Consider the following 24,229-nt stretch of genomic DNA (forward strand, 5'->3'; position numbering starts at 1 on the left):
CGTTCGTGGTAGATGTGGTAGTACCAACGACCCATGCCACTATCTTCCCTCCACATGTCAAACAAACACTCCATTGACACTATGAACAGTACGTGAGATAATTGACAAGATGCAACAGGCGTGACGAACTTTGTAGAGCGCCCGAAAGAATCTGCCTACTTTTCGTAGTACTACAATCTCCACCCACGAGCTCCGTAGCACGAGAGAGATAAATAAATTAGAAGATACAAGAGGCGTGGGGAACATGGTAGCAAGAAAATGTTTACCCACGTTTCATAAAAAAGTTTAATTATGCATGTCAAGTAGGAGTGCTAGTGAACATGTAATCATGCCCAGATTACGCACAGCTTTGCATATCATGGGAACTTTTCGTGCTGAGATTCTCTTCCAAGGGCTCCATCCGGTCCGGGCAAAGCCATTGCCCTTTTTTCATTCTCTTCCTTTTTGCGAATTGGGCAGAGCCATCGGAGTGCATGCACGCCTAACTGTACTTCTTTATTGTATTTTCTTTTTACTCCCTTTAAAGAGAATCTCAACACACCGCAGGGCTTTGTTTTTTGTCTTTTTTTTTTAGGTTTTTCGTAGGGTTTGTGTCCTACTTAGGTAGACGGGGCGGTGACGGCCCTCTGAAGATAAAATAATATTCTTCCCGCCTAGCTCCTGCCCCGGTGATGTTTCTAGCGTCATCGGAGGGCGTGCGGAAGTTTGTCTTCGGGAAATCTCGCGGGATTTCGTCGGCGTTTGTCTCCGGTGGATTCACGTGGATCCGGTCTTTGTTCTTGTGTGTACAGGTTGTATCCTTCCGATCTAAACTTCTATTCAACGGCGGCGACAACAAGTTGTCCGGCTCCAGGGAGGAAGGGAGGGGATGTGATGTCGGCGCGCCTTCAGCTCGTCTCAGTGTTTGTAGTTGTCATTAGGTGGTCAATGGATCTGGATGTAATATTTAATATTTCTGGCATTCGTTGTACTATAATGATTGAAGCTGAATAGATTATAAGTTTTATCGGAAAAAAAAAAGTCTCGAGCGAGCGTTTTTCTTGCAGGAACAGAGGGAAGCGCCGAGTATTTCGCAGCGCAGTGTGGCTTGTATGCCACTGCTGTATCTAGCGTGGGTGCACTTGCGAGGTGCGTAAAGGACACGCGCACATACACGTCACGATACGATCAGGCACCACAAACCAAGCCGGCCTACTGAATTACTGATATTCTTTTCCTTTAGCTTCCGTGCGACCGCGAGTGCGCCCTCAGCCGTTACACTAGCAGCTCCTCCTCGCCCTCCCTACCTTCCTCGTATCATACTCTCCCCTCTGCTACCCCTCGCTGCAGTATAAACACCGATTACGTCCCGTAATATGTGGTTGATTGGACCGAGATAAATCCATCCCAATTACCCCTCCCCATAAATATTTCGTACTCTACCAAATAAAAAGGCAGTCTACAGCTTTTCCTTTTTAGGCCGTGCTTGCGTCCTTCAGAGTTCAGACTCAGGAGGGTCGAGAGCTCCCGTTGTCCCCCAGGAAGAGCGAGGAGCAGGAATTTGATTGTTCTTGGCACCAAACCGGCGATTCGGTGGCTCATCAAGGTACGCTTCTCCGCGATTTCCCCTGCTTCTTGTAGATGCTCTCATGTTCCTGTTCTTCGGATTAGGTTTCCCTGCTCCGCCCTCTGAACAAAAACAGGATTACTCTCTTGTTTGCTGTTGATATCTCTAGGGCGCGTGCCGTCAGTGCCTTCTTTTCTCCGATTGGAGTCTCTCTCTCTCTCTCTCATCGAATTCGAATTCGAATTCTTGGACCCCTTGTGCCGATTTCTTCGGATGGCCGTCGCTGATTTCCCCCAAAGTATCAGTAGAGTGTTCTCGACGACATGATCCAGCTTAGTATCTTTTAGGTTCAGGCTTCATGGCGCTTGGGTTTTCTCTGCTTTCTACTTCAGGTTTCAGCCCACAGCTAAGCGAATTTCAACTTAGTTGCCTGCCACAGTTTGATTCCTTTAATTTGAAAGAAACTGGTCATCTTTTTAATTGGATTAGATGGCACAAACTTATTTGTTAATTTGTAAGGCTTTGAATTGCGGCAATTTCAATCGTGTTTGTGCTCTTGCCAAGGATAGCGGTTGGCGAATGGTTGCCCCCATGCCGTCATCCTAGTCTTCACCATACACAAAGTTTAAGGACTTTGGAAGGATATCCAATCTAAGTCGTCACACATAAAGTTAGGACTTCGGCTGGATATTCAATGAATAATTCGACTACTACGTTAGTTTTTCTAAAAGGGTGTGCTTCGTTCTAGAAATAATATATATGCGAGTATCCTGTAGCTAGATGTTTCAAGTTCACCAATCATCCCTAGCCCTATTTTTTGCATCTATCGATTACCATTTAGCAGCTACGTATCTCGCAGTTATATCAGTAGTTTTCATCACAAATTAAGTTCGTGCCGACAATACCTTTCTGTTTGTCAATTGTGCCGACAAACCCTTGCGATTGGACAGCGATTAATGTGTCAGATTATCAGAAACATCGCGTCTGACCGACCGCGACGCGCCTCGCTATCTCCCCTTCTCCTCCAGACGTCTCCTGCTGAAACTTCTGCTTAATTATGTCGAGAATACGCAGTTCGGTAGTACAGTACTGAACGACCGATACGTGTCTCACATACTGATACGTACATCTCTGAATTTTGGCAGGTGTTCGTGGAGGAGGATCACACAAGTCGACCAGACGCTCGGACAGTGCTAGGAGGATGTTGACCAGAAGACTGCAGCAGGGATGCAGCAGCGTTGTCCTGCTCGTGTTCCTCCTCGTCGCCAACGCGTCAGGTACATGCGTATTGCGTAGCGTTTTGCTTTCGGTTGGTTCGGTAGTCGCTCGCTTTCTACTTTCCATTATTCAGATTCCTTCCTAGTGTGGCCTTGAAATGCATAGCCATGAAAGTGTAGACTGTAGAGTAGATGTCCTGGACAACTTTTATATATTCTGCGAACAAACACGCTCTGGCTTGCGGTTGCTCCGCGATCATTTTCAGGCCTTGACCTCTTGTGAAAATGGCCATACTGCATTTTCGCGTTGCGTAGAACCGCATTTTTGCACGGAGACTGTAATAAAGCCGAAAAATGTCTTTGTACTTGACCAGTGAACGAAATATTTCAGTATGCATGCACCAATTTTGTGAACCTGAATCAGATTGTGCACGTGAACCTGCAATTTCCAGCATTCCGGCCTTCTCTATCAAGCTCTGTTGCCCCGGCTAAACTGGAACAGTTTGTCTAATTCACGTCTAGATGTTTTTTAAGGATGTCAATCTAAGCTCCCACAAATATATAATGCAGCAACAAGAAACAATAAAAATAGACCACGAACAGAGTGGACATCAGCTTAGATGTGTGTTACATCTAGATGTGTCCTAGACTGACCCAAACTGGAACTCCCAACGATTTTCATCTGCTTGTTTCTGCATTGCGATTTGCAGGCATCTTCTCTGAACAAGAACAAGTGGAAGAGAGCAGCAAGCGGCGGTCGCTGGCGACGGGGATGTTCTGCGTGGCGAAGCAGGGTGCGGACCCGACGGCGCTGCAGACTGGGCTCAACTACGCGTGCGGCCCCGGGCACGCCGACTGCGGCCCGATCCAGCCCGGCGGCAAGTGCTACAAGGCCAACGACCTGCCGGGGCTCGCCTCCTACGCCTACAACGACTACTACCAGCGCAACGCCGCCTCCGGCGCCAGCTGCAACTTCAGCGGCACCGCCATGACCACCCAAAACGACCCCAGTAAGCACCACCCTGCTCCTCCCTCCCCTGCCACACCCACACACGATCTTCTTCTTCTTCTTCTTCCCGGCGGGCTCTGATTCTTGTCTCCATGTGGTTCCTCGTTTGCAGGCTCAGGGCAGTGCGTCTTCGCGGGAAGGTGAGCGCGTATAACTATTTTTGATGTGCATGCATGGCGCGCCACTGTATCGTCCTCTGACGAAGTTCAGAACTGACATGTGTAAACGTTCACGTGCAGCTCCATGGCGGGAGGCTCCAACGGCACGACGCCGGCGGCGAGCGCCCCAACCAGCCTCTTCCCGCCGTCGACGTTCACGCCAGGCTTCGGAGGGGGCCCCACCAGCTCCTTGACCCCTCTGGGGGACGACGCGGACAGCGTCATGGCCGGCGCTCGCCGGGCGCTCTGCGTGCTGCTGCTCCTGCTGCCGCTCTTCTTCTTCTGATCGATGCCTCCGTCGACTGTAAATTCTACTCCATGGTGTGGCATTCGTTGCATTTTACTAGAGAATATCACTATCAGGTTACATGAGAGGGAGGAACTCTAGACTCTAGAGTGTCATCATCTTTACATGTTTTTGTTCTTCAGAAGTAAACCATCATTGGTTGTACATGTCAGGTCGGATCTTCTATAAACCAAACTATACTATATGTAAAGGATGTCTTTTTTTAGAAAACTTTCGATCTATTCATTTTCAATCATGGCAGTACAACAAACATCAGAAATAATGAAAATTACATCCAGATCCATAGACCACCTAGCGGCGACTACCGGAACTGAAGCGAGCCGAAGGCGCGCCGCCATCATCGCCCCTCCCTCACCGGAGTCGGGCACAACTTGTTGTAGTAGATAGTCGGGAAGTCGTAGTGCTAAGGTCTCATAGGACCAGCGCACCAGAACAACAACCGTCGCAGATAAAGAATAACGTAGATCGAAATGATCCAACCCGAAGACACACGAACGTAGACGAACAACTACCATATCCGAGCAAATCCACCGAGGATAGATCTGCCGGAGACACACCTACACACGTCCATCAACGATGCTAGACGCATCACTGAAACGGAGCCGCCGTCGTCTCGCCTTCCTGGGCAGGACAGAAACCCTAACAAAACTCAAAGGAAAGACTAACAACGGAGCCCTCCCGCCGGCCCTCGCCAGGATCCACCGCGCCCTCATGGCCCTAGGGCCACTGGAGACGAGGCGGACCTGCGGTGGCGCCGGCGAGAGGCATGAACCCTGGCTTTTTTTTGGAACAGGAGGAGGCGGCCATGTGAGGGATCAATTGCAGACTCGATGGTTGCACAAAACAGGATGTTTTTTCCTTTTGAAAACCTATGCACTTGCCTGACTTTAGCCAACTGAAACCTGAGGATGAAGGGAGGGAGGATGAGGAGGCGGAACCTCGCCAGGAGGATGAGGAGGATTGGGATAACCTGGGCCACGATCCGGCCCTTGAGGATGCTTTTGAAGGTTTGAAGTTGCATGGAGAAGAGGAGAAGACTTGGGTCTGTCTGGTGAAGTGGAAGAACTGATTAAGGAGGTGAGATGGTTGTGCCTGTTTAGGGTTCATACGATGTGGCCGTTCGGCGTTGCTAAATTCGTTGAGGAACGCGTGGTCGTGCGCCCAAGGTGTTACCTTCAATATCAAAGGGCCTAACTTGTTCCTAGCTCAGTGTCATTGTCTGGGGGATTGGAAGCGGGTGATGGAGGGAAGGCCTTGGCAATTCAGGAGGGATCCGGTCGTCATTGTTGAGTATGATGGTTTCACAAACGTTGCAGAATATGCCTTGGATATGTATCCTTTATGGGCTAGAATTAAGGGTTTGCCGGATGGGTTAACGAGGAAGAAAGAACTGGCTGAAAAAGTGGCTAAGAAGGTGGGCATGCCACCCTTTACTGTTGCTGTTAATGAACGGAGGATTAACCCGTCGAGCTTTTTGAGGGTTAGGGTTTTTGTGGATGTACATAAGCCCTTGGTGAGATTTGTTCCGATTACATTGAAGGAATACAAACGATACCCGGTGAGCTATGAGAAATTACCGGATTTTTGTTTCTTTTGTGGTTGCATGGGTCATGTGGTGGAAGAATGTGGAGACGGAGTTCATGATCCGTCGGAGTGTGAGTGGGGGGATTGGTTGCATTGGAGCAATGAGCAGCCTATGGGTGGTGCAGGTAGTGGTCGAGGCGGAGGTGGAGTAGCTGGTGGTGCAGGAGGTAGGGGTAGAGGCGGAGTAGGAGGTGCGTTTGGGGGAGGAGCTGGAGGTAGAGGAGGAGTAGGAACCCGAGGGAAAGCTACAATGCATAAGGTGAACAGAGGGGCCGTAGGTGTTCCTTCGGACACAGGAGGCGGCGGAAGGGAGTTGCAGGAGCATATTGGGGTGGAGGAGGATGGTCGTTCAGTTCGCAAACGCCTTATCAACAGTAATGGCACAGTTAGTGTTCGTGGACAGCCGGTGCCAAATCTAGCTGGTAAGGTCTCGAGCACTGTTTTGTTGTTGGAGGGAGGTAGTGCGCCGGAGGAGGTTGAGGTGGGCTCTTCTAATACACCGGGGAAGGTGCCAATCGTCAAGAGGAGGAAACAAAAGGCTGATGGAGAAACTATGGATATGGATGTGGCGTCCGAGGCGGCCTCCGATATGGAGGGCCGCCGGGCCCAATGAATGTTTTAAGCTGGAACTGTCGGGGAGGGGGGAATCCCCGGACAGTTCGTGAGTTGGCGACAATCACACAGTCGCATTCCCCCAATATGGTGTTTTTGTGTGAGACGAGGCAAAAGGCTGATAAGATGAGGAGGATCAAGGGTCGGCTAGGGTTGAAAGGTTTTACGGGAGTCGATAGCAGTGGGATGAGTGGTGGGCTGGCTTTGTTTTGGCATGCGGCTTATGAGGTGGAAATACTGGATAAAGATGGACGTTATATTGATGCCCTTGTGCGTGTTGTGGAGGGGGCAACTCAATGGAGGATTACGTGCGTATATGGAATGCCCATAGTTGAGAACCGGCATTTTATGTGGGAGAAGTTGCAGAGGTTGAAGAACACATGTGATGCTCCTTGGCTAGCGGTGGGCGATTTCAATGAGGCAATGTGGAGCTATGAACATTTGTCATCTACGCCAAGGGCTGAACCACAGATGTTGGCCTTCCGGGATACTTTGGAGATGTGCGGTCTTGTAGATTTGGGGTTTGTGGGTATACCTTTCACATATGATAACAAGAGGGGGGGGGAGCTGGCAATGTCCAAGTTCGTTTGGACCGAGCTGTGGCAACGAACGATTGGAGAAACTTGTTTGCCTTCACTTCGGTACTCCACGTGTCGTCGCCTTGTTCTGATCATGTAGCGTTGGTACTAAAGGCAACAACTGACCAAGGGCCGCCAGGAGGGAAGCAGAGACGCTACGAGCTGTTTTGGGAGAGAGATGTTGCGCTTCCTGGTGTAATTAAAGAGGCATGGGATTTGCTAATGTTCAAAACCTAGCACAACTCCGGGATGCTTTATCAAAAACAATGAGAACGTTGGGCAAGTGGAGTAGGAAGTTTGGTAATGTTACACGTGAGCTGGCAAAGTCTCGTTCCCAATTGGAAGAACTCATGCATATGAATGCGGATAGACAGGAGATTAGAAGAGTTACGGATAAGATGAACGAGCTGCTCTACCAAGAAGAGATGCTTTGGCTTCAGAGATCTAGAATCACTTGGTTGAAAGAGGGTGACAGGAATACCAAATACTTTCAAAGCAAATCCGTTTGGAGAGCGAGGAAAAACAAAATTAGAGAGCTTACGCATAGCATTGGGGTTGTGCACTTTGATTTTGCAACCATGGGGTTGTTGGCAAATGAGTACTTTCATAACATTTTCTCGGCTGATACATCCCTGGATGCTTCACCGGTTCTGGACCTACTGGATTCTAGGGTGTCGGCCGAAGATAACACCAAGCTGTGCAAGGCCTTCTCTGATAAGGAAATCTCCGATGCACTGTTTCAAATAGGCCCGCTCAAGGCGCCGGGCCCGGATGGCCTTCCGGCAAGGTTCTTCCAGCGCAACTGGGGCACGCTAAAGGAGGGGGTTTTGGCGGCAGTGGAAGAGTTTTTCCACACAGGAGTTATGCCGGAGGGGGTAAATTCTACATCCATTGTGCTCATTCCTAAAATCTCAAACCCTACCAAACTTTCGGATTACAGACCTATTAGTCTTTGTAACGTTATATATAAGGTTATTTTGAAGTGTTTGGTTAACAGGTTGAGACCTCTTTTGGATGATCTCATTTCTCCGGAACAGAGTGCCTTTATTCCGGGAAGAATGATTACGGACAATGCACTGTTGGTGAACGTAGCAGAAATTCAAAATTTTCTACGCATCACCAAGATCAATCTATGGAGTAATCTAGCAACGAGGGGAAGGGGAGTGCATCTACATACCCTTGTAGATCGCGAGCGGAAGCGTTCAAGAGAACGGGGTTGATGGAGTCGTACTCGTCGTGATCCAAATCACCGATGATCCTAGCGCCGAACGGACGGCACCTCCGCGTTCAACACACGTACGGAGCAGCGACGTCTCCTCCTTCTTGATCCAGAAAGGGGGGAGGAGAGGTTGATGGAGATCCAGCAGCACGACGGCGTGGTGGTGGAAGTAGCGGGATTCCAACAGGGCTTCGCCAAGCGCTGCGGGAGGAGGGAGATGTGTCACGGGAGGGAGAGGGAGGCGCCAGGGCTTAGGTTGCTGCTTCCCTCCCTTCCCCCCACTATATATAGGGCCAAGGGAGAGGGGGGGCGCAGCCTTGGCCCTTCCTCCAAGGAAGGGTGCGGCCAGGGAGGAGTCCTTCCTCCCCAAGGCACCTCGGTGGTGCCTTCCCCCTTTAGGACTCTCCGTTTATCTTATCTCTTGGCGCATGGGCCTCTTGGGGCTGGTTCCCTTGGCCCATATAGGCCAAGGCGCACCCCCACAGCCCATGTGCCCCCCCCCCCGGGGCTGGTGGACCCCCGGACCCCTTTCGGCACTCCCGGTACAATACCGATAAAGTGCGAAACTTTTCCGGCGACCAAAATAAGACTTCCCATATATAAATCTTTACCTCCGGACCATTCCGGAACTCCTCGTGACGTCCGGGATCTCATCCGGGACCCCGAACAACTTTTGGGTTACCGTATACTAATATCTCTACAACCCTAGCGTCCCCGAACCTTAAGTGTGTAGACCCTACGGGTTCGGGAGACACGCAGACATGACCGAGACGACTCTCCGGTCAATAACCAACAGCGGGATCTGGATACCCATGTTGGCTCCCACATGCTCCTCGATGATCTCATCGGATGAACCACGATATCGAGGATTCAATCAATCCCGTATACAATTCCCTTTGTCTATCGGTATGGTACTTGCCCGAGATTCGATCGTCGATATCCCGATACCTTGTTCAATCTCGTTACCGGCAAGTCTCTTTACTCGTTCCGTAACACATCATCCCGTGATCAACTCCTTGGTCACATTGTGCACATAATGATGATGTCCTACCGAGTGGGCCCAGAGATACCTCTCCGTTTACACGGAGTGACAAATCCCAGTCTCGATTCGTGCCAACCCAACAGACACTTTCGGAGATACCTGTAGTGCACCTTTATAGCCACCCAGTTATGTTGTGACGTTTGGTACACCCAAAGCATTCATACGGTATCCGGGAGTTGCACAATCTCATGGTCTAAGGAACTGATACTTGACATTAGAAAAGCTCTGAGCAAACAAACTACACGATCTTGTGCTAGGCTTAGGATTGGGTCTCGTCCATCACATCATTCTCCTAATGATGTGATCCCGTTATCAACGACATCCAATGTCCATGGTCAGGAAACCGTAACCATCTATTGATCAACGAGCTAGTCAACTAGAGGCTTACTAGGGACATGGTGTTGTCTATGTATCCACACATGTATCTGAGTTTCCTATCAATACAATTCTAGCATGGATAATAAACGATTATCATGAACAAGGAAATATAATAATAACCAATTTATTATTGCCTCTAGGGCATATTTCCAACAGTCTCCCACTTGCACTAGAGTCAATAATCTAGTTCACATCACCATGTGATTAACACTCACAGGTCACATCACCATGTGACCAACATCCAAAGAGTTTACTAGAGTCAACAATCTAGTTCACATCACTATGTGATCAACACTCAATGAGTACTGGTTTGATCATGTTATGCTTGTGAGAGAGGTTATTAGTCAACGGGTCTGAACCTTTCAGATCCGTGTGTGCTTTACGAATATCTATGTCATCTTGTGGATGCTACCACGCGCTACTTGGAGCCATTTCAAATAACTGCTCTACTATACGAATCCGGTTTACTACTCAGAGTCATCCGGATTAGTGTCAAAGTTCGCATCAACGTAACCCTTACGACGAACCCCTTTTCACCTCCATAATCGGGAAAATTCCTTAGTCCACTAGATACTAAGGATAAGTTCGACCGCCGTCATGTGATCCATTCCCGGATCACTATTGTACCCCTTGACCAACTCATGGCAAGGCACACTTCATGTGCGGTACACAACATAGCATACTGTAGAGCCTACGTCTAAAGCATAGGGGACGACCTTCGTCCTTTCTCTCTCTTCTGCTGTGGTCAGGTCTTGAGTCTTACCCAATACTCACACCTTGTAACACAGCCAAGAACTCCTTCTTTGCTGGTCTATTTTGAACTCTTTCAAAAACATGTCAAGGTGTGCGTTCTTTGAAAGTATCATCGGGCGTCTTGATCTATCTCTATAGATCTTGATGCCCAATATGTAAGCAGCTTTTATCCAGGTCTTCCTTTAAAAACTCCTTTCAAACAACCCTTTATGCTTTCCAGAAATTTTACATCATTTCGGATCAACAATATGTCATTCACATATACTTATCAGAAATGTTGTAGCGCTCCCACTCACTTTATTGTAAATACAAGTTTCTAACAAACTTTGTATAAACCCAAAAACTTTGATCACTCCATCAAAGCGTATATTCTGACTCCGAGATGCTTGCTCTAGTCCATGGAAGGATCGCTGGAGCCAGCAAACCTTTTAGCATCCTTAGGATCGACAAAACCTTTCTGATTGTATCACATACAACCTTTCCTTACGAAAACTAGTAAGGAAACTTGTTTTGACATCCATTCTCTAGATTTCATAAATGCAGCTAATGCTAACATGATTCCGACGGACTTAAGCATCGCTACGGATGAGAAAATCTCATCGTAGTCAACTCCTTGAACTTGTGGAAATACTTTGCCACAAGTCGAGCTTCATAGACGGTAACATTACCGTCCACGTCCGTCTTCTTCTCAAAGATCCATTTATCTCGGATTTCATGGCTTCTAACCATTTGTCGGAATATGGGCCCACCATCGCTTCTCCATAGCTCGTAGGTTCAGTATTGTCCAACAACATGATATCTCAGACAGGATCACGTACCACTCTGAAGTAGCACGCATCCTCGTCGTCCTACGAGGTTTGGTGGTGACTTGATCCGAAGTTTCATGATCACTATCATAAGCTTCCACTTCAATTGGTGTAGGTGCCACAGGAACAACTTCCTGTGCCCTGCTACACACTAGTTGAAGTGACGGTTCAATAACCTTATCAAGTCTCCACCATCCTCCCACTCAATTCTTTCGAGAGAAACTTTTCCTCGAGAAAGGACTCGTTTCTAGAAGCAATTACTTTTGCTTCCAGATATGAAATAAGAGGTATACCCAACTGTTTTGGGTTTTCTATGAAGATGCATTTATCCGCTTTGGGTTCGAGCTTATCAGCCTGAAACTTTTTCACATAAGCATCGCAGCCCCAAACTTTTAAGAAACGACAACTTAGGTTTCTCTAAACGGTGTCGTCTCAACGGAATTGCGTGGTGCCCTATTTAAAGTGAATGCAGTTGTCTCTAATGCCTAACCCATAAACGATAGTTGTAATTCGATAAGAGACATCATGGTATGCACCATATCCAATAGGGTGCAATTATGATGTTCGGACACACCATTACACTATGGTGTTCCAGGCGGTATTAATTGTGAAACACTTTCCACAATGTTTTAATTGTGTGCCAAACTCGTAACTCAGGTACTCATCTCTATGATCATATCACAGACATTTTATCCTCTTGTCACGACGATCTTCAACTTCACTCTGAAATTACTTGAACCTTTCAATAATTCAGACTTGTGTTTCATCAAGTAAATACACTCTGCATCTACTCAAATCATTTGTGAAGTAAGAACATAACGATATCCACTGCATGCCTCAGCACTCATTGGACTGCATACATCAAAATGTATTACTTCCAATAAGTTGCTCTCTTGTTCCATCTTACTGAAAACGAGGCCTTTCAGTCATCTTGCCCATGTGGTATGATTTGCATGTCTCAAGTGATTCAAAATCAAGTGAGTCCAAACGATCCATCTGCATGGAGTTTCTTCATGCATATATACCAATAGACATGGTACGCACGTCTCAATCTTTTCAAAAATGACTGAATCCAAAGATCCATCTACATGGAGCTTCTTCATGCGTTCTATACCAATATGACTCAAGTGGCAGTGCCACAAGTATGTGGTACTATCATTACTATCTTATATCTTTTGGCATGAACATGTGTATCACTACGATCGAGATTCATTTTAGGTGCAAGACCATTGAAGGTATTATTCAAATAAACAGAGTAACCATTATTCTCCTTAAATGAATAACCGTATTGCGATAAACATAATCCAATCATGCTCAACGCAAACACCAAATCTCGATAGTAGAGGGAGCATGCGATGCTTGATCACATCAACCTTAGAAACACTTCCAACACACATCGTCATCTCACCTTTAGCCAGTCTCCATTTATTCCGCAGCTTTTATTTCGAGTTACTAACACTTAGCAACCGAACCGGTATCTAATACCCTGGTGCTGCTAGGAGTACTAGTAAAGTACACATTCATATAACGTATATCCAATATACTTCTGTCGACCTTGCCTGCCTTCTCATCTACCAAGTATCTAGGGTAGTACTGCTTCAGTGACCGTTCCCCTCATTACAGAAGCACTTAGTCTCGGGTTTGGGTTCAACCTTGGGATTCTTCACTAGAGCAGCAAATGATTTGCTGTTTCATGAAGTATCCCTTTTGCCCTTGCCCTTCTAGAAACTAGTGGTTTTACTAACCATCAACAATTGATGCTCCTTCTTGATTTCTACTTTCGCGGTGTCAAACATCGCGAGTTGCTCAAGGATCATCATGTCTATCCCTGATATGTTATAGTTCATCACGAAGCTCTAATAGCTTGGTTGCAGTGACTATGGAGAACCATCACTATCTCATCTGGGAGATTAACTCCCACTCGATTCAAGTGATTGTGGCACTCAGACAATCTGAGCACATGCTCAACGATTGAGCTCTTCTCCCTTAATCTGCAGGCTCAAGAAACTTGTCAGAGGTCTCATACCTCCTGACGTGGGCACTAGTCTGAAATCCCAATTTCAATCTTCGGAACATCTCATATGTTCTGCGACGTTTCAAAACGTCTTTGGTGCCACAATTCTAAACCGTTAGCATCACACACTGAACTATCACGTAGTCATCAAAACGTGTATGTCAGATGTTTCGCAACATCTACAGGCGATGCTGAGGTTCAGCACACCGAGCGGTGCATTAAGGACATAAGCCTTCTGTGCAGCAATGAGGACAATCCTCAGTTTACGGACCCAGTCCGCATAATTGCTACTATCAACTTTCAACTAAATTTTCTCTAGGAACATATCTTAAATAGTAGAACTAAAGCGTAAGCTTATGACATAATTTGCAAAGACCTTTTGACTATGTTCATGATAATGAAGTTTATCTGATTATTGAACTCCCACTCAGATAGACATCCCTCTAGTCATCTAAGTGATACATGATCCGAGTCAAACTAGGCCGTGTCCCATCATCACGTGAGACGGACTAGTCATCATCGGTGAACATCTCCATGTTGATTGCATCTACTATACGACTCATGTTCGACCTTTCGGTCTCTTGTGTTCCGAGGCCATGTCTGTACATGCTAGGCTCGTCAAGTCAACCTAAGTGTTTTGCATGTGTTCCGAGGCCATGTCTGTACATGCTAGGCTCGTCAACACCCGTTGTATTCAAACGTTAGAATCTATCACACCCGATCATCACGTGGTGCTTCGAAACAATGAACCTTCGCAACGGTGCACAGTTAGGAGGAACACTTCTCTGGAAATTTTAGTGAGGGATCATCTTACTTATTACCGTCGTTCTAAGCAAATAAGATGCATAACATGATAAACATCACATGCAATCAAATAGTGACATGATATGGCCAATATCATTTTGCTCCTTTGATCTCCATCTTCGGGGCACCATGATCATCTTTGTCACCGGCATGACACCATGATCTCCATCATCATGATCTCCATCATTGTGTCTTCATGAAGTTGTCACGCCAACGATTACTTCTACTTCTATGGCTAACGCGCTTAGGAATAAAGTAAAGTAATTTACATGGCGTTATTCAATGACACGCAGGTCATACAAAAAAATAAAGACAACTCCTATGGCTCCTGCCGGTTGTCATACTCATCGACATGCAAGTCGTGATTCCTATTACAAGAACATGATCAATCTCATACATCACATATATCATTCATCACATCCTTTTGGCCATATCACATCACATGGCATACCCTGCAAAAACAAGTTAGACGTCCTCTAATTGTTGATGCATGTTTTACGTGGCTGCTATGGGTTTCTAGCAAGAACGTTTCTTACCTACGTAAAACCACAACGTGATATGCCAATTTCTATTTACCCTTCATAAGGACCCTTTTCATCGAATCCGTTCTGACTAAAGTGGGAGAGACAGACACCCGCTAGCCACCTTATGCAACTAGTGCATGTCAGTCGGTGGAACCTGTCTCACGTAAGCGTACGTGTAAGGTCGGTCCGGGCCGCTTCATCCCACAATGCCGCCAAAACAAGATAAGACTAGTGGCGGCAAGAAGAATTGACAACATCGACGCCCACAACTACTTTGTGTTCTACTCGTGCATAGAAACTACGCATAGACCTAGCTCATGATGCCACTGTTGGTGAACCTAGCAGAAATTCAAAATTTTCTACGCATCACCAAGATCAATCTATGGAGTAATCTAGCAACGAGGGGAAGGGGAGTGCATCTACATACCCTTGTAGATCGCGAGCGGAAGCGTTCAAGAGAACGGGGTTGATGGAGTCGTACTCGTCGTGATCCAAATCACCGATGATCCTAGCGCCGAACGGATGGCACCTCCGCGTTCAACACACGTACGGAGCAGCGACGTCTCCTCCTTCTTGATCCAGAAAGGGGGGAGGAGAGGTTGATGGAGATCCAGCAGCATGACGGCGTGGTGGTGGAAGTAGCGGGATTCCAACAGGGCTTCGCCAAGCGCTGCGGGAGGAGGGAGATGTGTCACGGGAGGGAGAGGGAGGCGCCAGGGCTTAGGTTGCTGCTGCCCTCCCTTCCCCCCACTATATATAGGGCCAAGGGAGAGGGGGGCTGCCTTGGCCCTTCCTCCAAGGAAGGGTGCGGCCAGGGAGGAGTCCTTCCTCCCCAAGGCACCTCGGAGGTGCCTTCCCCCTTTAGGACTCTCCGTTTATCTTATCTCTTGGCGCATGGGCCTCTTGGGGCTGGTTCCCTTGGCCCATATAGGCCAAGGCGCACCCCCCACAGCCCATGTGCCCCCCCGGGGCTGGTGGACCCCTTGGTGGACCCCGGACCCCTTTCGGCACTCCCGGTACAATATCGATAAAGTGCGAAACTTTTCCGGCGACCAAAATAAGACTTCCCATATATAAATCTTTACCTCCGGACCATTCCGGAACTCCTCGTGACGTCCGGGATCTCATCCGGGACCCCGAACAACTTTCGGGTTACCGCATACTAATATCTCTACAACCCTAGCGTCCCCGAACCTTAAGTGTGTAGACCCTACGGGTTCGGGAGACACGCAGACATGACCGAGACGACTCTCCGGTCAATAACCAACAGCGGGATCTGGATACCCATGTTGGCTCCCACATGCTCCTCGATGATCTCATCGAATGAACCACGATATCGAGGATTCAATCAATCCCGTATACAATTCCCTTTATCTATCGGTATGGTACTTGCCCGAGATTCGATCGTTGATATCCCGATACCTTGTTCAATCTCGTTACCGGCAAGTCTCTTTACTCGTACCGCAATGCATGATCCCGTGACTAACGCCTTGGTCACATTGAGCTCATTATGATGATGCATTACCGAGTGGGCCCAGAGATACCTCTCCGTTTACACGGAGTGACAAATCCCAGTCTCGATTCGTGCCAACCCAACAGACACTTTCGGAGATACCTGTAGTGCACCTTTATAGCCACCCAGTTATGTTGTGACGTTTGGTACACCCAAAGCATTCATACGGTATCCGGGAGTTGCACAATCTCATGGTCTAAGGAACTGATACTTGACATTAGAAAAGCTCTGAGCAAACGAACTACACGATCTTGTGCTAGGCTTAGGATTGGGTCTCGTCCATCACATCATTCTCCTAATGATGTGATCCCGTTATCAACGACATCCAATGTCCATGGTCAGGAAACCGTAACCATCTATTGATCAACGAGCTAGTCAACTAGAGGCTTACTAGGGACATGGTGTTGTCTATGTATCCACACATGTATCTGAGTTTCCTATCAATACAATTCTAGCATGGATAATAAACGATTATCATGAACAAGGAAATATAATAATAACCAATTTATTATTGCCTCTAGGGCATATTTCCAACATGCACTTGTGGCCTTCGAGTGCATCCACCACATCAAGCAAGAGAAGGATCCGACGAAGAGCTTTTGTGCGTATAAGTTGGATCTGTCCAAGGCTTATTATAGGGTTGATTGGGTCTTTTTGAGGCAAGTGATGCAAAAGATGGGTTTCTTTCAGCGATGGGTTGACTGGATTATGGCATGTGTCACGTTGGTGAGATACTCGGTGAATTTTAATGGAACTCTCTTGGATTCATTTGCGCCGTCGTGTGGGCTTCGGCAAGGAGACCCCTTATCGCCATTCTTATTTTTGTTTGTGGCAGATGGACTTTCAGCATTGTTGAGGAAAAGTGTGGAGTTGGGAGATATTACTCCTGTCAAAGTGTGTAGAAGTGCGCCGGGCATATCACACTTACTATTCGCTGATGATACAATTCTGTTTTTTGAAGCATCTAAAATTCAGGCAGAAAGGGCGAAAGCAATATTGGATGTGTATGGTTCTGCTACAGGACAGAGTCTCAATTTTGACAAGTGTTCATTATTATTTGGTGATGCATGCCCAGGTCTAATCCAGGAGGAGGTCCGAATTGCACTACAGGTTACTAGCCAATTCTTTGAGGATAAGTATTTGGGGCTGCCTACACCGGAGGGGAGGATGTCGAAAGGGCGTTTTCAGAACTTGCAGACTAGACTGACGAAACGATTGGTGCAGTGGGGGGATGGACACCTAGCCCAACCGGGACGTGAGGTGTTGATCAAGTCTGTCGCTCAGGCGCTGCCTACCTACATAATGGGAGTCTTCAACGTACCCTTCTCGATATGTGATGATCTTACTCGTATGGTAAGAAACTTTTATTGGGGCTCGGCGGAAGACAAGAGGAAAGTGCATTGGCGTGGATGGGACCATTTGCTGCAGCCCAAGTCGAAGGGAGGAGTGGGGTTCCGTGACTTTCGGATGTTTAATCAAGACCTGTTAGCACGTCAAGCATGGAGACTTTTAACTAAACCAGATAGCCTGTGCGCGCAAGTTTTAAAGGCAAGGTATTACCCATTGGGCAGGCTGGATGACACAGTTTTTACCGGGAATGCGTCGTCGTCATGGCAAGCGATCAGTTATGGCTTGGAGCTGTTGAAGAAGGGTCTAGTTTGGAGAGTTGGCAATGGCAGAAGTATTCGAGCTTGGCGAGATAACTGGATCCCTAGGCCTTTCTCTTATAAACCAATCTCCCCGCAAGGAAGATGTCGTGTTCGTTTCATGTCTGACTTGTTAAATCAGAATGGATCCTGGAACTATGTGCTACTGAATGAATATTTTGTTGATGCGGATGTACAAGAAATAGCGAAGATCAGAGCATCCCCGAGGATGGAGGACGATGTGATAGCATGGGGGCCAGGTAAATATGGTATATTCACTGTTAAGTCGGCCTATAATCTTGCCTTTGAGGAGGCGCACCGGGCCACTAATGCATCGTCCAGTTCGTCACCGTCAGGAGAGAGGAAGTGTTGGGACTTTATTTGGAAAAGTTGGGCGCCGGCTTCGGTGCATAACTTTGCATGGGGGCTAGCCACTAACTCACTCCCTACTTGGCAGCGGAAACATAAAATTGGCCTTGAAGTAGGAAGCGGGTGTCCAGTTTGTGGGATGGAGGAAGAAGACAACTTCCACCCTTTCGTTAACTATCAGTTTGGAAGGGACCTGTACCTCGCCATGTCCTAGGTTTGGATGATCCCGGAGATAGATTCTCTACGGCATAATGGGAGGGAGTGGCTTCTTCATGTTCCAGCGCCATTGAACGACGTGGGGCGAATGATGGTCATGATGATATTTTGGAGGAGCTGGTTTGTCCGGAATGAAGTGGTGCATAGCAAGCCTGCACCACATATGGAGGCTTCAGTACGATTCTTGCGAAGCTATTTTGATTCCCTGATCGGAATCAAGTTATATCCGCATGCAGATCCAGCAAAGGGCAAATCTCCCATAGTGTATGAGAAACCGGTGCCAGCTGAAAGTGTCACTAGTGTGCCAGAGGAGAGAAGATGGAGGCCACCGGAGCTGGGGTGGAACAAACTGAACACTGACGGGTCATTCGATTCTTCTGGTAATGCTGGGGCTGGAATGATCTTACGTGACCACCGCGGGACCATTAATTTCTCAGCGTGCAGGACCTTGTATTCCTGTAGAGATGCCTTGGAGGCGGAGCTCTGCGCATGCATGGAAGGGCTCTCATTGGCAATTCAACGTAGCGACCTTCCTATGTGGTGGAAATGGATTCTCTTGAGGCCGTGACCATGATTTCATGTGACGTCGTTGATCGCTCTATCTATGCTTCCATCGTTAAGGAGATTAAGTACTTGTTATCCCTTAGACAAACTTGTATTTCTCATATTGTTAGGTCTCAAAATAAGGCTAGTGATATATTAGCAGTGTTTGCTAGATCCCAAGGTAGGACCATGACCTGGCTAGGGGCTGGTCCGGGTGAGTTGATGGAGATTGCTTCTCTTGATTGTAAGGACATCTTGATTGAGTAATGAAAATATTTATCACGCAAAAAAAACTGAAACCCTTACGGTTTACAAGGTTCAAATGTTCACGGAAATAGCATAAACAAACAAGGAAAGGAGGTCCAAGACGCTCGGCGCCACACACACCGACAATATAGACCCTCACTAGGGGCAACTGCTCAACAACCCACACACACGCGATGCAAACCCAACACGGCCCTTGGCTCAACAGTCAAAACACACACCGCACAAAGAAAGAAAGTGTCGATCAATCCTCATGGCCATGTTTTTATGTAGCCTGGATGCGAAGGTGTCGAATGAAGCCGGCAATGGTCGAGGAGTCTTGAGTCTTGCCCGGTGGTTTCCATAATTGCATAAAAAATAGTCATTTTGTATAGTGAATCACCAGTACCTGAGGTCGGGGTGAACAATGGTCGGTAGGGATTGAAGGTACCCAAGATACAAAAGACATTGCTAAATGTATAACTCTATGTCCCTTAAATCAAACATAATCAATAAATAAAACTTAACAACTAAACTTACCCGAATACACCGCAAAACTTATAATTATATAATCAATATAAGGATCTATAATTCATACATTATTTTCACTTAATTTTCATATAAACCATTTCATACTTATCAACTATAATCAATAAATAAAGCAATATCATATATTCATTAACTCCTACAAGTGAAGTCATTAAAAACACTCACATAACATTAATTGTCTTAAGTCATTAGAAACACTCACATAACTTAAGAAAAATATTTTTACGTACACATAACAAGTGGTTCAATTTTATTTGCATCATAACATTCTACATAAAAATCTTTCATAATATGCATGTTAAACAAGTCTAAGAAGATCAACCTTGCATTACCTTTTATATATATGCATGATTTTGTAAAATCATACATAATATATGCATGATTTTGTAAAATCATACATGTGATACAATTATAAAATCATAAACCTGTATATGTGTGATACAGTTATAAAAGCATACACATGATACAAGTTTTCCTAATACGTGTGATCAACACTTACTATTATAAAATCATACATGTGATACACGTACGATATACAAATTCATTGTTTTCAATACACTTTTATTAGTTAGTTCACACATAAAACATTTCATAATCAACTATAATGAATAGATAAACTAGAATAGTATTTTCATTACGTCACACAAGTGAATTCACCAATACATTGACAAAACTCTAAGTTTATTCTATATAAATCTAAACAATAATTTTTACTACATGTATATAACAAGTGCCTCCATTTTAAATTTCATTGTAATAGTGGACAGAACAGTAAGTTTCAGTCTCTATAACTAGATATATTCAATAAGTATACCTTTTCGGATTCAATGTACATACTAGTCACTCCTTTTTCATTTCCTTTGTAACATTAAGTATCATGATCTTTTGTAATAAATAATTTCAACACATGTAACAAGATGAAACTTTATGTAGATCAAATTGAAGGAAATATGCCCTAGAGGCAATAATAAAGTTATTATTTATTTCCTTATTTCATGATAAATGTTTATTATTCATACTAGAATTGTATTAACCGGAAACATGATACATGTGTGAATACATAGACAAACAGAGTGTCACTAGTATGCCTCTACTTGACTAGCTCGTTAATCAAAGATGGTTATGTTTCCTAACCATGGACAAAGAGTTGTTATTTGATTAACGGGATCACATCATTAGGAGAATGATATGATTTACTTGACCCATTCCGTTAGCTTAGCACTCGATCGTTTAGTATGTTGCTATTGCTTTCTTCATGACTTATACATGTTCCTATGACTATGAGATTATGCAACTCCCGTTTACCGGAGGAACACTTTGTGTGCTACCAAACGTCACAACGTAACTGGGTGATTATAAAGGTACTCCACAGGTGCTTCCAAAGGTACTTGTTGGGTTGGAGTATTTCGAGATTAGGATTTGTCACTCCGATTGTCGGAGAGGTATCTCTGGGCCCACTCAGTAATGCACATCACTATAAGCCTTGCAAGCATTGTAATTAATGAGTTAGTTGCGGGATGATGTATTACGGAACGAGTAAAGAGACTTGCCGGTAACGAGATGAACTAGGTATTGAGATACCGACAATCGAATCTCGGGCAAGTAACATACCGATGACAGAGGGAACAACGTATGTTGTTATGCGGTTTGACCGATAAAGATCTTCGTAGAATATGTGGGAGCCAATATGAGCATCCAGGTTCCGCTATTGGTTATTGACCGTAGACGTGTCTCGGTCATGTCTACATTGTTCTCGAACCCGTAGGGTCCGCACGCTTAAAGTTCGATGACGGTTATATTATGAGTTTATGTGTTTTGATGTACCGAAGGTAGTTCGGAGTCCCGGATGAGATCGGGGACATGACGAGGAGTCTCGAAATGGTCGAGACGTAAAGATCGATATATTGGACGACTATATTAGGACATCGGAAAGGTTCCGAGTGGTTCGGGTATTTTTCGGAGTACCGGGGAGTTACGGGAATACGGGGGAAGATGTATATGGGCCTTATTGGGCTTTAGGGGAGAGGGAGAGGCAGGCCGCGCCCCCCCCCCATTGACTAGTCCGAATTGGACTAGGGGGAGGGGCGACGCCCCCTCCTTCCTTCTCTTCCCTCTTTCCTTTCCTTGACTCCTACTCCTACTACTTGGAAGGGGGGGGAATCCTACTCCCGGTGGGAGTAGGACTCCTCCTAGGGCGCGCCATAGAGAGGGCCGGCCCTCCCCCTCCTCCACTCCTTTATATACAGGGAGGGGGCACCCCTTGAAGACACAACAATTGATCTCTTGATCTCTTAGCCGTGTGCGGTGCCCCCCTCCATCATAATCCACCTCGATTATATTGTAGCGGTGCTTAGGCGAAGCCCTGCGTCGGTAGAACATCATCATCGTCACCACACCGTCGTGCTGACAGAACTCTCCCTTAAAGCTCGGCTGGATCGGAGTTCGAGGGACGTCATCGAGTTGAACGTGTGCAGAACTCGGAGGTGTCGTGCGTTCGGTACTTGATCGGTCGGATCGTGAAGACGTACGACTACATCAACCGCGTTGTGCTAACGTTTCCGCTTTCGGTCTACGAGGGTACGTGGACACACTCTCCCCTCTCGTTGCTATGCATCACCATGATCTTGCGTGTGCGTAGGAAATATTTGAAATTACTACGTTCCCCAACACAAATATGCAAGAATAACTAAGCATTTCGGCAAAAAGTACCGATATTCATATACTCCTCTTGTTAATATCATTAGTATCTATCAATCGTTGACAATCTTGAAATCAACCGCATTGTTTTTGTCCTTCTTTTCTTCTACACCATTGGTAGTCCGAGATGAGAGTTCTAGGGACATAACAAGTGAGTACAAGAACAAACAACTAGAGAGATGAACACAAAGGAAGGACAAAATGAATCATGTTTCCACATGCACATATTTAGTACACAACGTCTACATCAACTGTTTATACAAATATATGTATCAAAGAATGCTACCCCACTTGTACAGGTATATCACTTTTCCCATTTACGAACCCATTACAAAGTTTTGGTGAGGCCTATACGATGAAAACTACCTGCTATACCCGACCATGTTTGTAAAGCATGGCACACATCAACGGTCCACAAAATTGATGTGCGCCTGTTGGGTGCCACAAATCTCCTACCTGCTTAATGTACCTGTTTAAAACTTGTAAAATTAACATGTCAACTTTCTTCAATCTTTTCAAGAATGAGGTTGTTCCCATAAATCTACAAAGTTAAAATTTACGACTTCATTTGAAATATGTAAACAAGCGGTGTGAGGACTGCATTCAACTAGTTTGTCTTCTCTCTTTAGTTTTAATGTAACTACTATACTTGAGTTGATATTTTGGTACTGTTTATGTTATTTTTGAATTATATATATTGTCACTAGAAAAGCTAGAGAGAAACTTTGGTGCGGGCAAATAGTAAAATATGCCGATATGAGGGGCGCAAATTTAAAAACTCCCATATAAGCCCTCCATTTTTTTCTCTCTTCTCTCTATGGTTGAGGGGCAATGCCACCCCCCCCCCCCACTCAGCTTGAGTTCGTGCTCATATCCTGAGTGAGCCCATCTGCAAACTTTCATGGCTCCACTCTTGTTGACGCATGACACCCGCCTTCACAATATGTTGTATACATTTCATCATTATATAGTTCCACAAATTGGATTCTCTTTTTTTTTCGGGGCACAAATTGGATTCTCTACTCGCACTGAATCCACAACGACAGACCTACTATCCACGTAGAAAGATTGATAATACTTTTGAAAAGCATGTCATAAGGTAAAGTACTCCTTTAGAAATAACAAGGTAGTAGAAGACCTGAACTGCCAGCACTAGTTTCTAACATATGAATTGTGGTCCCGAAGACGAATTGCTGATACCGCAATACGTGTGATCCACGTTGGAACCTATAAGTATCCAATCAGTGAAACTATGAACTGTGCATAACTTCTTCCCACTAGCTCAGTGATAAGAATTTTGACATAAATTTGACAATCAATCAAATCACCACCCAAATGTCAATCCAATGGGAAAGGAAACAATTTTCAATAGTTTTATGACTACAAATTTGTAGCATCAACGTAGATACTGGAGGCAAGATAATCGAATGTCGTGATAATATATGAATGTATGTATATCGTCCAAATATCACCAACCAAACATAGAGCCATAGTAACCTTTGCCAGATGTAACAACATTCAGACACAAGATCTATTGATTAGTTCAACTATGTTTTGAGGCCTCATATTCAAAAGTAAGACTGCCATAACCTACGGTAGCACAACCACCCGCATGAGGAAAACCATAATTCTTGACTCGGCAAGATATAATTAGGACGCCAATCAATAGAACCCAAAGCAAGAATAGCTAGTGTCGTCGCAGATACTAAGCCACTCGATATTTCAAATTTCTTCATATCCTCCATATGGACAGTATATGATAATATTGACAAACATACAAGACATTACCAGATTGGCATAAAATTCATGCCGCTGCTGCAACATGCAGCCTAATGGGAGTCTTATATTGATAGCCTTGGTAGTTTTGAACAACGATGTATTGTGAAGATGGTTATCCGAATG

The 24,229-nt window shown here is 45.7% G+C and overlaps 1 protein-coding gene across 1 annotated transcript; it reads left to right on the plus strand.

The window, feature by feature from the left end:
• The first annotated feature begins 1,222 nt into the window (after positions 1 to 1,222).
• On the plus strand, positions 1,223 to 4,469 carry LOC123051977 (glucan endo-1,3-beta-glucosidase 4). The gene is made up of 5 exons (XM_044474993.1): positions 1,223 to 1,585; positions 2,692 to 2,823; positions 3,474 to 3,773; positions 3,885 to 3,912; positions 4,012 to 4,469. The coding sequence occupies exons 2-5, from the start codon at positions 2,748 to 2,750 to the stop codon at positions 4,214 to 4,216; spliced, it is 609 nt and encodes a 202-aa protein (XP_044330928.1). The 5' UTR covers positions 1,223 to 1,585; positions 2,692 to 2,747; the 3' UTR covers positions 4,217 to 4,469.
• Positions 4,470 to 24,229: the final 19,760 nt, after the last annotated feature.

This window comes from Triticum aestivum, chromosome 2D (assembly GCF_018294505.1).
Source record: "Triticum aestivum cultivar Chinese Spring chromosome 2D, IWGSC CS RefSeq v2.1, whole genome shotgun sequence".
Taxonomy (NCBI): domain Eukaryota; kingdom Viridiplantae; phylum Streptophyta; class Magnoliopsida; order Poales; family Poaceae; genus Triticum; species Triticum aestivum.